Source organism: Leishmania donovani, chromosome 31, assembly GCF_000227135.1.
Source record: "Leishmania donovani BPK282A1 complete genome, chromosome 31".
Classification (NCBI taxonomy): domain Eukaryota; phylum Euglenozoa; class Kinetoplastea; order Trypanosomatida; family Trypanosomatidae; genus Leishmania; species Leishmania donovani.
The window spans coordinates 5,001-18,527 of record NC_018258.1 but is presented as its reverse complement, the minus strand read 5'-3'; the positions used below and the strand labels follow the sequence as shown (position 1 = coordinate 18,527).

The 13,527-nt window shown below is 58.0% G+C and overlaps 6 protein-coding genes across 6 annotated transcripts in view; all 6 read left to right on the top strand.

Moving 5' to 3' along the window:
* Positions 1-270: 270 nt before the first annotated feature.
* Positions 271-672, top strand: LDBPK_310070 (hypothetical protein, conserved; the record flags this gene model as incomplete). The annotated part of the gene is made up of 1 exon (XM_003863049.1): positions 271-672. One exon carries the CDS (start codon positions 271-273, stop codon positions 670-672), a length of 402 nt encoding a protein of 133 aa, XP_003863097.1.
* A 555-nt stretch (positions 673-1,227) lies between these two features.
* Positions 1,228-1,917, top strand: LDBPK_310060 (cyclophilin, putative; the record flags this gene model as incomplete). The annotated part of the gene is made up of 1 exon (XM_003863048.1): positions 1,228-1,917. The coding sequence occupies one exon, from the start codon at positions 1,228-1,230 to the stop codon at positions 1,915-1,917; it is 690 nt and encodes a 229-aa protein (XP_003863096.1).
* A 614-nt stretch (positions 1,918-2,531) lies between these two features.
* LDBPK_310050 (hypothetical protein, unknown function) lies at positions 2,532-4,172 on the top strand (the record flags this gene model as incomplete). The annotated part of the gene is made up of 1 exon (XM_003863047.1): positions 2,532-4,172. One exon carries the CDS (start codon positions 2,532-2,534, stop codon positions 4,170-4,172), a length of 1,641 nt encoding a protein of 546 aa, XP_003863095.1.
* A 2,037-nt stretch (positions 4,173-6,209) lies between these two features.
* On the top strand, positions 6,210-9,368 carry LDBPK_310040 (hypothetical protein, conserved; the record flags this gene model as incomplete). Its single annotated transcript, XM_003863046.1, has 1 exon — positions 6,210-9,368. One exon carries the CDS (start codon positions 6,210-6,212, stop codon positions 9,366-9,368), a length of 3,159 nt encoding a protein of 1,052 aa, XP_003863094.1.
* A 965-nt stretch (positions 9,369-10,333) lies between these two features.
* On the top strand, positions 10,334-11,278 carry LDBPK_310030 (aquaglyceroporin; the record flags this gene model as incomplete). Its single annotated transcript, XM_003863045.1, has 1 exon — positions 10,334-11,278. One exon carries the CDS (start codon positions 10,334-10,336, stop codon positions 11,276-11,278), a length of 945 nt encoding a protein of 314 aa, XP_003863093.1.
* Positions 11,279-13,421: 2,143 nt separating this feature from the next.
* Positions 13,422-13,527, top strand: part of LDBPK_310010 (5-methyltetrahydropteroyltriglutamate-homocysteine S-methyltransferase, putative) — a gene marked incomplete at both ends in the record, with an annotated part of 2,313 nt that continues 2,207 nt past the window's right edge. Inside the window, one exon of the mRNA XM_003863044.1 lies at positions 13,422-13,527. This exon is cut by the window's right edge and continues 2,207 nt beyond it. Within this exon, the coding sequence (XP_003863092.1) occupies positions 13,422-13,527 (106 nt within the window).

Genomic DNA, 13,527 nt, shown 5'->3' with positions numbered 1-13,527 from the left:
ACAACGAATCAAACGTCAACGGCAACATTGAGGATGCACGCGTGAATCCGCGATGAAACGGCAATCATCTCTTTCGCGCCCTCATCTGCTGTCGTGCGGCTCCGTGCAAATGCCGAAGTGACCTCATCGATACCCTCAGCGCGGTCTACTCCGGTCTGTCCTTGACTCCCTCTCCACCATCGCCTCCCGATCCTGCTGTAAACAGCATCTATCCTTTTTTTTTCTGTTTATGCCCCTCGCATATGCACCGGAGCGACGCCGCAGAATAGCATGACAAACTTTGTGAGGAAAGGGGCGGCAGGCCGTGTGAACGCAGCGCGGTTGTACGCCTTCAACAAGACGCTCAAAAAGGACGCGCTTCGGGAGCGCACCTACTGGGAGGAGAACAAGGACACCCACCCCATCAACCGCTGGTCCTACCGCCGTTGGAAGGAGCGCAACGAGGAGCTGTCCATGTTCGAGAATAAACTGAGCAAGGTGCCGGTGGATCAGAAATTCAAAATCAAGAAGCTCCTCACCGTGGCCAACGTGTCCGTCATCGGCCCCATCGTCTTGGTTGTGTATTTCACATTCTGCTACTTCCGATATCGCTGGTGGGGCATTACGCCCATCGACGGCACTAGCGCCATCGCCCGCGCCATCCAGAACCTTCCACGACCACCAGGCTACTAATCTACCGGAAGAAGACGCAGTCCTCCCCCCCCTTCTCGCCTGCTGGCCTCATTGTTATGTCGACGTCGCGCACCTCGTCAAGAACGAAAACGGCCACGGCATTAACACATCAGCGGGCCTTCGTGCGTGGTGCGTGAGAGGTGAGCAAATGAGCACCGCCACCAACGCTCTCGCCACCAGCGTACGCACACGCCTGCGCTGTCCCCCTGCCTATCACCCTCTTACTCGCAGATGCGCACCTGATGCACAGCCTGCCAACCAACAAGGTCGTCTCTTTTCCTCTCTCTCTCTACACCGCCCCGTCTCCGGCGCGTCGTTCTTGTTGCCTTCACCTTTTCCCATCCTCTTCTATCTTCTTTGGGCTCCTCAACCGGTGAGCGGGCCCCGCCCTTCGCCTCTCCTCGCCTCCGTGTGCTTTTTTGTGGTTGTCGTCCTTTGCCTGTCCTACGCCGATTCTTTCGCGCCCACGCCCGCCTCCTTTCTGTGTGGTAGGGAAAGTCACCCGGCAGCACTCCCACCCCAACACCACTTTCTTCTCCTCCTCGTTGTTACCTAATGGCGCTTCGATTCTCGTGCGCTCTCGTGGCAGGCAGTGCGGTGCATTCGTACCTCGCCTCCTCCAGCGCAAACGCGGCCCCAGCGAGCAAGCCATACCTGACACCGTACACCACCAACTCGCGCAACAGTCGAGTCTTCTTTGACGTGGCGGAGCAGGGCGGGTCCTCTTTTTTCGGCATGGCAACCCAGGAGCCGATTGGGCGGATCGAGTTTGAGTTGTTTGACGACACCGTCCCCGTCACGGCGAGGAGCTTTCGCGAGCTGTGCCGTGGAACTAGCAGCACGTCCCCAGATGGCAAGCCGCTCACCTACAAGGGCTGCGCCTTTCACCGCATCATCCCAGACTTTATGATTCAGGGTGGCGACATCACGAAGGGCAACGGCACCGGCGGCTGCTCCATCTACGGCACGCGCTTCAAGGACGAGTCCTTCGACGGCAAGGCCGGCAAGCACAAGGGCCCCGGTATTCTCTCCATGGCCAACGCCGGTCGCAACACCAACGGCTCGCAATTCTTCATTTGCACCATAGCGTGCCCGTGGCTGGATGGGAAGCACGTCGTCTTTGGCCAGGTCCTCCACGGCTACGAGCATGTGAAGAAACTGGAGAGCTACGGCACGCCGCACGGTAAGCCCAGCAAGACTGTGCTCATCAGCGACTGTGGTGTGGTGAAGGAGATGGAGCTCTAGCACAGCTTCGGTGTTCGTTCTTTTTTGTTCTCGTGTGTCGTGTTACGTTCTTGTAGGGTGTGGACCGGCTACGCAGAGGAACGGCAGCCATGAGCTCTCCCGAGCATCACCGATTCGTCATGTAACGAGGTGTCTGTGTGTGTGGGTGTGTGTGTGTGGGTGGGGTGTTTGTGCGCGGCACTCAGAGCGCCACTGCGGCGGCGTACAGCCGTACGCACGGCAACACAACCGCCGATGTCTCTGCCGCTACTGCCGTCATTCTTTTTTTTTTGGAACTGGCCGGCTCACGCATTGCTCGCTTGGAGGCCACTTCCTTCAAACTGCGCTCGGCCGCTCCTTCTGCGCCGCCAATTCCCGCACCCCTCCCCATTTTGCGCTTGCCTATTCGCCTGTCCCCTCCCTTGTCTTCTCTCCACACATGGGATGCTCTTCGCACGCGAATGGACCCGCACAGCCCCCACATATCTTGTGTGCCACAGCCCTTGCTTTGAGCAGCTCTAACACGAACTCACCCCTCCGCCCGCCCACGTCCACCGCCTTCCGCGGCCCTTCCCGCTTTCCCCGCCCACCCGCCACACTCTCTCGCCCCACACGGCGCCACCGCTTTGTCGCGCATGTCTCGCCGGAAGTCGCAGAGGGAGGGTGACACTGAGAATGTAAACGCCGAGGACGACGAAAGGCACCCACGGCCGACGTCGTGCGGCAATGGCGCTGCAACCGAGAAGTCGTGGATGAACAGCTACTGGGACAACATGATGAATGAGGAGATGGACATGAGCCACGTCCCCATCTTCCTTCCATGGCGCATCGGTCTCTTCCTGCTGACGAGCACCATCACGCAGAACATGAACTACGTACTCGGCTCTTTTGCCACGACGAACTACTTTTCGTGGACGACGGCGCAGCAGAAGCAGTTCTACTCACTCTGCTACAACATGCTATACCTGGGCCCGGTGTTTGGTCTGATCGTCGACCTGATTCGCGTTGGACGCGAACGCTTCCGCCCAGTCATCATCATCGCCTGCGTCATCAACGCCATTGTCTGCTTCGTCTGCTTTGCGACCAAGAACATCGAGAATCAGTACAGCAGCATGCTCGTGCTCGCCTGGATCATGCAGGTGGCAACGATGTTCATCTACATGCCCATGAACGCCGTCGTAATCAACTACGGCAACCGGCTTGTTGAGTCGTCACATGAAACGTCGGCTCGCATCGGCGGGCTGATGTCACAGGCGATGGTGTGGCGTACGGCGGGCTCTCTGATTCAGACCATCTTCTACCAGTTTGCTTACGGCGACGCCATGAAGCCGTACGTCAACTACCGCTGGATGTGTCTTATCGCCGGCATCTGCTGCTGCGTGCTCATTCTGCAGGTTCTCTTCCTCACGAAGCGCTACTACTACACGGACTACCGCAGGGCCGCTATCCGCACCTCCGAGCCCGTCGTCTTCTACCGCAACACGCTTAACATGGGCAAGCAGGCCATCTCCACTCGCAAGGAAGCCTTTGGCGGGCGGTTCATGTTCATTCTGTGCTTCACGTTCATCTACTTCATGCTGCCGGACGCGCTGTACAATACCAAGTTCTCCTTCGAATACCAGTACACCGAAACCTTCTCACTGGGTCTTCGCCAGGCCAATTCCATTCTGGGCTCTCTCGGCGCCCTGCTCGGTGCGCTGGCGTACGCGTTGTGGATGTACTTTGCGCAGCACTCCGAGGCCTCGCACGGTCGCATGTTCCGCGCCAACCCCTTCATCATCTGCCTCGCCGGCTGCAGCGCTTGGGCTTTCGGCACCTTCTTCCACTTCTGGGGCGTGATGGGCAGCACCAACGGCAAGTTCAACTACAACGTCTTCATTCCCATCGAGTCGGTCGTTGTGAGTGCCTGCCTGCGCTTCGCCTTCATGCCGACTCTCTCGCTGGCGGCTATGCAGGCGCCGCGCTTCTACGAAACGGCGGCGTTCCAGCTCTACAGCGTCAGCGTCTCCGGCGGCGGCGTGGTGAGCACTGCCGTCACGGTGGCCTTCATGTCGAGCTTGGGTGTTACCGAGGTGAATGGCTATTGGAAGGCGCTTCCTCTCTTCATGCTCTTCCAGTTCGTCCCGATGGTTATTGCGCCGACCCTGCCCAAGTTCCGCGAGGACGAAACGCTGCCAGCAGCAGGGGAGAACGACGAGTCTCTGGAAGCCGACCAGGCGCAGTGGCGCGAGCCGAGCACCTACAGCACCAAGCTCGCTGACGCTCGCGTGGCATAGAGCCCCGAAACGGAGACTAAATAGTACGCGATCCTGCGACTCTCTCTCGACCCCTCACTATCGTTTCTCCTCCGCTGTGTGCGGCTGCCACACTGCTTCCTCGCTTCTCTGCAGGCACCAAGACAGACGAGTAGCGTGACCACTTACTGCGTTTTCTTCTTCCTGGACTTCCCTTCAGCCTTCTTTTATCTTTCCTTGTCTTTCCTTGCTTTCTTTGTTACTTTCTTGTCTCACGCCTCGATTCGGATCCTCGATCCTCGGTTCCTGCTTCTCTGTATCACTCTCTCTCTCGCACAACGCGAGTTACCGGCATCCGGCGCGTGGCAAACGGAGAGAGGGAAGGGACAAGAGGCCAGATTTGGTGCAGCGCGTCTTTGCGTTACGGAAACTTAAAAAAAAAAACATTCTTATTAAGCGTGGCGCCCATCGCATGACTTGCGGCAGTCGATGTGGATGTGCGTGTGTGCCGTAACTGAACGACTCCTACTTTGCCGACTAGCCGGCGTTTTTTTTTGCCCGTTTATTTCCCCCGGCGCTTGCTCTCTATCTTTTCTGCTCTCACTCCGCTCCCCTGGTGGGGGCGGACCCGTCAGCGCGTGGAATCGCAGCGTCCCATACTCCCACGTTGTCTAGGGTAGAAGCCAAGCAGCCCCTCCCCTTCCTCCTATACCCCGTCAATGCACAACCGCTTCCGCTAGTGTCAGGGTCAGGTACCCACGATGCATGAGAGTCAGAGCTATCGGCCGCAGTCAGGGCCTGGATGGCATTGCATCCAAGCGGCCCGCGACAGCGAACACGCGTGCGCCATCCATAGGATTAGGCAGAGTGTGTCCGCGCAACTCGAACGTACCTGTTACCCCCGCCCCCGCGCTCACACTGCCAACTGGTGTGGGAGGCCTCAGCCGCCCCAGAGAGAGATACACCATCGGTATCGACCAGCATGCTGGGAGGAGCGGCTCTGGGGCAACCTGCGAGGCGGCCGCAGTAGGTAGAGTTCGAGGCCGAGTCGGTGCATTGCTGTCGCGCGCGCCTACCGCTGCTCCGCTGGCACGAGATGGGCCGGGGGTAGGGTGGGCTTTCATTCATGTTGTGTGGCAGAGAGTGGATGCGTTGAAGATGGCAAGCTATCGCTTTTCCCCTTGGCAGTCTTCTCCGTTATGGTATGTTTCTTCACTTTCCTGCACCTCCTTTGAGTCTAGCGCCGTGTATAAAGTCTCATACCTGTGCCTCCCTGCGCGCGTGTTCCATGAAGGAGCGATCACGAACAACACTTCCAGCAGCGCCGGAGAAGCGCAGCGCGTGAGGAGGGGCCTCTTTCGTACCGCTTCTTCCCTGTGCAACTGTGCATGTGCCCCCAAATAGAAAACATATGTAAGCCAGAAGAACTTTTGTTGAGTAGGGTGTTTTGCCCTTTTTGTGTCACGTCTCCGCGTTGGTGGCGGATGAGCAATGTCGTTCAAGGGACTGCTTCCGTGTGCATATGGAAGGCCATCGCCGCTGCCTGCTCTGATAACCTCCCTCGCGCGCGCCCCCAACGCTTCAGCCGCACACCTCTTTCTAGCCTCCTAACCCTCGTTTCTTTTCGTCCCTCCCCCCCCCTCGACGGGGTATTCGGTGTGTCTCGCCAGCGTGTGACGGTACGTGCAAAAACTCACAAGAAACGCCCAAGCGAGCAAGCAGCCTTTACGGCTCCATCGAAGAATACGCGGGGGGTGGACCGTCGCCGCTCTTCCCGTGCGCCTCTCGCTGCTCTGCGGCAGTGCCAGAAACGTGTGCGCTCGTCTGTGGTGTGCCGCGCGGGCCTAAGGACCGGCGTACTATTTGTGGCCCTGGTTGAGGGTAGCCTCTCCTCACATCCAACGGCAGTGCCTTCTTCTCCCAACGCAGCACGTATACGTCTTTTTCTCTCTGCCCTCCTCTCCACTTCCTGCACCCTGCGCAGCCGCATGGTGTTGAGTTTCTTGACCGAAAACGAGAAACACATACACACAACCAGAGATCGCCTTTGAGCTCACAGGCTCAGTTGGCGGTCCGGCGATGGAGCAGGACCCTACCTCTGTGTGCCGCATATGCCAGGCAGACGATGCGCCGATCATTCGCCCGTGCCAGTGCGAGGGCACCATGGCGTATGCGCACCCATATTGCCTCGCAGAATGGATCGCGTCGCGTGGGGAGCTGTCGTGTGAGGTGTGTGGCACAGCCTACACGCTTCAGGTGGCTATAGAGGACGTGCCACCCCTCACATCTCTGAGAGGCTTGCAGCTGGCCGCAAACCTCCTTGTGGCACGGCCGTTGCGTCGTCTGTGCGGGTCGCTGTCCACACCGCTCCAGGTGCTTGTGTGCTGTCTTGTTGTGCTATTTGCCAGCACGATGATGTGGCACAGTTGCTTGACTCACGTGATGCTCCGCCACAGGGCCCCCGCGGGGTTGCCGGTACTTGGGGGGCTCTTCTACGTGCTTGGTGCCTTAATCACCGCGGTACCCGTCGCGCTGCTCTGGGTCTTTGAGCAGTTTCGAGTTTGGGTGTTTCTGCACGAGGACTACGTCGTCGGCCTCCCACCGGAGACGCCGATGCAGCCACCGGCGAACGCCGTCCAAGACGACGCGGCCACATCCGCTCTGAACGAGGCATTCACGCGCTGCAATGCAGAGTCGCAGAGCGCATCGCGCAGCCGCTACCTCTCCGCGACGGAGGCGCAGATCAGCAAAGACGCCACGCTGCAGCTTCTGAAGGCAAAAGTGCGCGCCAGCCGAGGTCCCGCTCAGCGGCTCAGCTCGTGGAACTTCGGCCCTGCTCGGTACGCTGCGAAGGTGCTGTTCGTGCACATGATGGGCGTCAGTGCCGTTGTCCTTGGCCACGTCACCCTGAGCACCCTCGAGTCGCTTTGCCACGGCGCCGCTGTATTGTGTCGCCGCCTGCTTCCGCCCGCGTACCCCTCGCTGCACCTTCACGCGGCCACAGCCGTAACGTCCGCCGTAGTGCCGCCGTACGTGTACTGGGTCGCCGCCTCCGTGGTGGGGCTGATGGAGTGGCCGCTTATCTTGCGCGCTGCGGCGCGCTGCCGAAGGGTCGCTGATGGACGGCTGTCCCGCTCCCTCTTCCTGAGCAGCCTCTTCACCCGTAGCGCCGCCTCGCTTCTTGCGCTTTTCCTGGCGTGGGCCATCATCATTCCTGTCATCGTGTATGCGTGTCTTTTCCCTTTTTTTGTGGAGGGCGACCTCGCCGTGCTGATGGAACGCCGCGACGCGTGGCAGGTCCTTCGTACCGAGCACCTCCTTCCGCTCCGCTGCGATAGCGCGACACGCGCCTCCGCATTTGCTGTGAAGCCACTCGTGCAGCCGATCAACGTGGCACGCGCACTTTTCACTGTCCTCCCTGATGTTTGGCGGGGAGTGTCCCCGCCGTTGTTCGATGCCGCGACGTGTGGGGCGGCGGTGTCTTGCCCGTCTGCCCATCCGTCGCCGGCGTCTCTGGCTGAGTTCATGTGGTACAGCGCTGGGGTGCTTATACGAATCTCAACCTTCTCCACGTGGCTGACGCTCATTGGGTCGATGCAAACCACGCTGCTGTGGCTGCTGACGGGCACCTTTGCGGTGCTTTCGCCGTACACGCTGGTTGCCCAGGACTTTGCAGAGAATGAGTTCTTCTTTGCCTTTCTCCGCTTGCACGGAGGTGGCTTCTGGCGGACGCTGCTTGAAGTGCCTCTGCTTGTCGCGGTGTACACGGTCACCGTTGGCTTTGGCGCGTTTGCCGGTCTCCATCACCTATTCCCAGAGACGCTGCCCAAGTCCCTGACGTACCTGCCCCTCTACTCTCCCGAGAAGCAGGACATGCACTTCCACTTCCTGTACTGCTGGTTGAGCATTCTGAAGCGGCTGCACACGCTAGTGCGGCGGTGGCTCTCGAACTGTTTCCTCTACTCCAACGACAACACTCCCGAGATGCGGCAGCGAGGTAGCCAGGTGGTGGAGCGCGCCGCCTACGCCGTCTGTTTGGTGGGCGCCAACATGCTCATAGGGGCAGCGGTGGAGTGGGCCTCGTGGAATGTGTGGTTTCCCTTTTTCGGCTTCGCCTTCAGCATCGTGCGTGTCCTTCAACATGGTGGAAACTTAAACGCCGCGTTTCCGCAGCTGCGTCGCGGCGCGCAGAACTTGAAGATGCAGGCGGTCATGCTGTGTTTCTACGGGGTCTCGGTAGACTTCACCAGAGTCGATACCTGCATGTGCCGGCGGCTCGTGCACGTCAAATCGAGTCGAATGGTGCCCGAGCTGCGGCAGAGAGCTGGCGAGAAGAACGACACGTCGCTGTTGTTGTTTTTGTCGTCACTCGCCGATTTCCCCGGTGACGGTGTGGTCGTGTGCTCGCGCGACACGCTGCGACGCCTTACCACGGAAACCGCGCAGTACCTGGCCACACTCCCCCGCTTGAGTGCTGCCGCCATCCTTGCTGTGGCTGCACCGCTGGTGGTGTGCTCGCAGTGGCACCTGAACTACGTGGATCGTCTTGCCGCAGACTACGTTGCTTTGCCGTTCTGGTTCTGCTTGCTGCTCCGCTGGGCAACGGGTGCGCTCGCCGTAACGGTGTGGGTGCTTGCTGAGGGTGCACTCCTGCGCACCTCCCTCTTTCATCGCTACCTCGAGTACGCGCCGCAGCTGATTCAAGGGCCCCCGTCTCTGGAAGCGGTTCACGCGGTTTTGCTGCCTTCTGTCCTTCACGGCGGGCTCGTGCGATTCGTTATCGGGGCGCTCACCTGTCTCTCCGACGGGAATCTGCTTCCTACGTTCGGGCAGATGTCGCTTCTTGCAGCACTACTGCTTCTCGGCCTCTCACATCGCACGATGCAGCTGACGAACGCCGACTGGGGCAGGCTTGCTCGCTTTCAGATACACCACATTATCATTCCGCTGCTGCCAGGGCACGTGGCCCCGCCTGCGCCTCCAGATCCTACAGGCGACGCTGCCCAGCCAGTCGCTCGCAATGAAGACGACGGCGCAGCACTGCCGCCGCAGGAGCCACAGATGCAACAAGCGCCACAGCCACCGCCTGCGCACGACGTCGCCGCACCGAAGCCGCAGCGGGCTGCTCGCCTGCGCGCGCGCTTTGCTCGCTGGATGGCGTCGCAGACTGCCAGCGATGTCGTACTTGTTGCCTACCCGCGATCGCCAGCCCCACAGAGCGCGCTTACCGGATCGTGATGCGAATTCTCACGCCTCAAGTGTGTCGAAGGTGGTTCCAAAAAGAGTTTGTCCTACACGATCCCTCGGTTCAGTGCTATCGTCTTTTTTTCCCCCTCGCATGCTGCGCGCGCTCATTTGGCAAGCTCGCCGTACCACTTCGCCGTGGTGCTGGCATCCAAAAAAAAAAAAACTGTAGACCCACCACTGCCATCAGCACGTCAGAGAAGCATACCCCCCACTCCGTCCGCCTTGAAACGGACGAAACGTGCCCCGGCTGCATGCGCAGCAACTGCCGCCCACCGCCGTCCCCACGGCGACCCCAAACAATCGCCCACGCACCCATCCCACCCCCACCCCCTTCCACTCACGCCAAAGCGCCCACCGAGACACCCCCCTCCCCCTGCTGCCAAGGGAGGAGGAGGGGGCGCGTCTGCCGTGCTGGGGCTCCCCTTCCTCGCGGCGGCCCGGGGGTGGGGCATGGGCTTCCGCTGCATGGCGCCGGCGGCTTCGCCACGGGCCGGCACGCAACACCCAAGCCCGACACCCCCACCGGCGAGCACGCGCCATCGCAACAAGCAGGATAGCCCGCACGCTCATAACCCCCAAGGAACGCCTTTGGCCACCGCGGTCGCGCTCGCAACAAACGCCAGCGTCGAGACAACCGGTGCAACGCCTCCCTGCCCACCACTTCTGCGAGGTCATCTGAGAATACACTTCCCCATCCAGCGGGCCGAACGCATAAAGCGCTCGTTGCCCTTCCCACTTCATCATCTCGATATTCTTCACCACCGCGGCAACCTCCTGCCGCTAGCCTGTGCCCACGGATGCCTCTCCTTGACCGAAACTCTTCCCTTGATTATTCTCTCTTTCTTGCCCCGAAACAGGCCTCTTTCTACTCTTCTTCGCGGACTTCATCAACAGCACGCGCACTTCCCCACTTAACACTAAATTCGCGACACACACCCCTTTTTCAGTACATCCCGATGAACTCTCCTACAAGCACACCTCCCGCGTGCTACGATGCCGAGGTTCAGCTGTACATGGACAAGGAGGACCCGGAAGGGGTCCCCATTCAAAACCAAATGCACGAGGAAGAGCAGGGACAGCTCGAGGGTAAAAGGAACTTCACGTCGCAGAACAGGTGGCCCCTGTACAAATACCGATGGTGGCTACGCGAGTATGTTGCCGAGTTCTTCGGCACGTTTTTCCTCGTCACCTTTGGAACCGGCGTCATTGCTACCACTGTCTTTCACGCCGGTAACGCTGCAAGCTACCAGTCCAACTCCAGCTACATGGCCATCACCTTTGGCTGGGGGTTTGGGCTCACTATCGGCCTTTTCCTGAGCATGGCCGTGTCGGGTGGTCACCTGAACCCAGCTGTGACGCTGGCGAACTGTGTCTTTGGTGCCTTTCCCTGGATTAAGCTACCCGGCTATTTTCTCGCCCAATTTCTCGGAGGCTTGGTTGGTGCCGCCAACACCTACGGGCTCTTCAAATCGCACTTTGACGACGCCCAAAAGGCCTTGCTTCCGAACGAGACGATGGCGTCCAAGTACAGCGGAATCTTCGCCACATACCCTAATGTTGCAAACACCTACGCAGTGTGGAGTGAGGTGTTCAATACCATGGCGCTCATGATGGGCATTCTCGCCATCACGGATCCTCGCATGACTCCCGCCGTCAACTACAAGCCGGTGGCTATTGGACTACTGTTGTTTGTCATTGGCATCACGTCAGGCATCAACTCTTCCTATGGCCTCAACCCCGCACGCGACTTGTCACCTCGCATACTCTCGGCCATGCTCTGGGGCTCAGAGCCTTTCACGTTGTACAGCTACTACTTTTGGATACCTCTAGTCGCGCCGTTTGTTGGCGCCCTTCTCGGCATGTTCTTGTATGTCTTTTTCATCATTCCACCCAACTTCTAGACGTGCTTCGCTACCCCTGCTCTCTATGCTGGGTGTACAAACACCACAGCTCGTGCTGACTGACCATTTACTCTTTCCGATTTATTATTATTATTATTTTTCTCTGCTTTCCCTCTGCCTTTATGACGCGAGCCACCTCACCGTTGTATCAGGGTTCCGTGCCCACTCTGCGGGAACGTCGAAAGCCTGCACCCTGCCATCGCCTCGGCGGACAGGCTTGGGCTGACACTGTACCGGAGACACTCGCGGCTACGATGCTGTTTCTATCATCTCGCTGCCAGTCGTTTCGACGACTCAGCAAGCATGCGCTTCCAATCATTGCCCTTCTGCTTTTGCGGCGCTTCGGTAATACCGAGCGTGATTCTGGACCTGGCCTGCGCTGTATGCAGCGGAATCACGGTTTGCTGCACCACACGAAAGGGTGCTAGTCATCCCGTCTCGATACTGCCGTCGTGCAGCAGCCGTAGGTGACCTGCTATTTTAAGGGTCAGTTTGTTGACTTTCTTGCGAGAGATGAACACGCGTTGCCAAATAAAAAAAGAGCATGCTCTCTCTGTCTCTCTGCTGTGGTCCATTTGCGTTTATGCTGCTTTCTTTACCATTTTCTTCTCAGCCTGCTGGTGCTCTATTTTTGTGCAGAAGGGTGAACTTTTCGCCCGTAAGGGAGCGACATGGTAGCCAACGACAACTTTCTACAGCCTGTGTGATGTCTGCTCTGCTTCGTGCTGCTGCACTCTCAAGGATACGGAGGCTATTCGGCCTATCTACACATTTGCTTTGGCGTCGGGTGCACAGTGAAGTTTGTGTGTGTGTGTGTGCTGTCAGCAATCAATACGCATACCTTTCAAAAAAGGTGTGCTGGCCTCGTCCACAGCACCGTTTTCCTCCTACGTGGCGTATTCTCCGAGGATTCAATGCGTTGGCTTTTGCCTGTGTCCGCGAAAGTATATATTGGCTGTAGTGCATGTCTTTGGTGCGACTACCGCCGTATACTGCTATGCTTTGACATTTTGAGGAGCTCTCTCGAGGAAAAAGAAGCGAAAAACAAAACGCCGTTAAGAACTCCCGTGACCGTTTGAGCAGACTGGGCAGTGAAAACGACGAGTCTGGCAAATGGGCTTTCCTTTTTTTTTCATGCTCACCTGTATGATTTTCCTCCGTGCTTATCTTTTGAATTTTCTCTCTTCAGCTCTCTTTTTGCTCTTGCTGCTGATAGCGATGGACGAAAAGTTGTTGCTGCAAAATCTTTCCTTTCTGCGTTGCTTCAAGATGATCACATATATGACTCATTTTTGTTTCACATCTCTTCTTTCCACCTTTTCTCCTTGCTACCCTTTCTTTCTCTTTACTGAAAGCGAACCTTTTTTTCTACCTCTTAGCATTTCTTCGGTTGAATGCCCGAGTTCACGAAAAGCTGTGAAGGTGAACCGTGTTATCAGCAGCGTATTCTTCCCACTACCTCTATCACTTTCTTCTAACACTTCCGCACAGACACACACACACACATAAACACACAATTTCGGTGTGCGAATGCAAACCTGAGCGAGTGCAAAGCGTGATTCCCATAACTATGAGCGTCACTGCGCATTTACATTTTATTGTTTGCTTTTCCTTTTTTTAACTCTGCGGCATGTCGTGCGAAAAGATGAGTGCACATGGCGTGCTTCCTGCGTGAGGCTTGGCTTGCCTTGCACGCGCAAGGTGACCCAGCGTCGCGGTAGGAAATGGATGCTGATGTCGTCTGAAAGAGAAGCAGGCGAAGTGCTATAGGGTTTCGTCGCTAAAAGCCTTCCGGTGGCAAACAAACCGCAAAAAAAAAGAGAGAATGCTGCCTAAGTAGGGAACGCAGCGCTTTCGGCTCGTTATCACGACCAGAGGGTCAACTTTGTGCCGCTAGAAGCTTCGCTGACCGTTGCTTGTGTTCTGGGGAGAGGGCCTCAAAACTTGACGCAACTCTTACCAGAGATCCACTGGCCTCATCGGGTCCACGGTATAAAAAATGGCCGCTCTGAGTGACGTGCCCTACAAAGCATTTTTTCCTCCCTTCTACTCTACGTTCTCCTCTCTCGCTTCTCTCTGGCACTATCTACAGACTGCCATCAACCATCTCCTCAGTCCACACTCCTTTCAATCATTTAGCGAAATGCATTCTCTCGTAACGACGCATACGCTCGGATTTCCGCGCGTGGGAGGGCAGCGGGAGCTGAAGAAGGCGCTCGAGTCCTACTGGCGAGGAGACTTGACGGAGG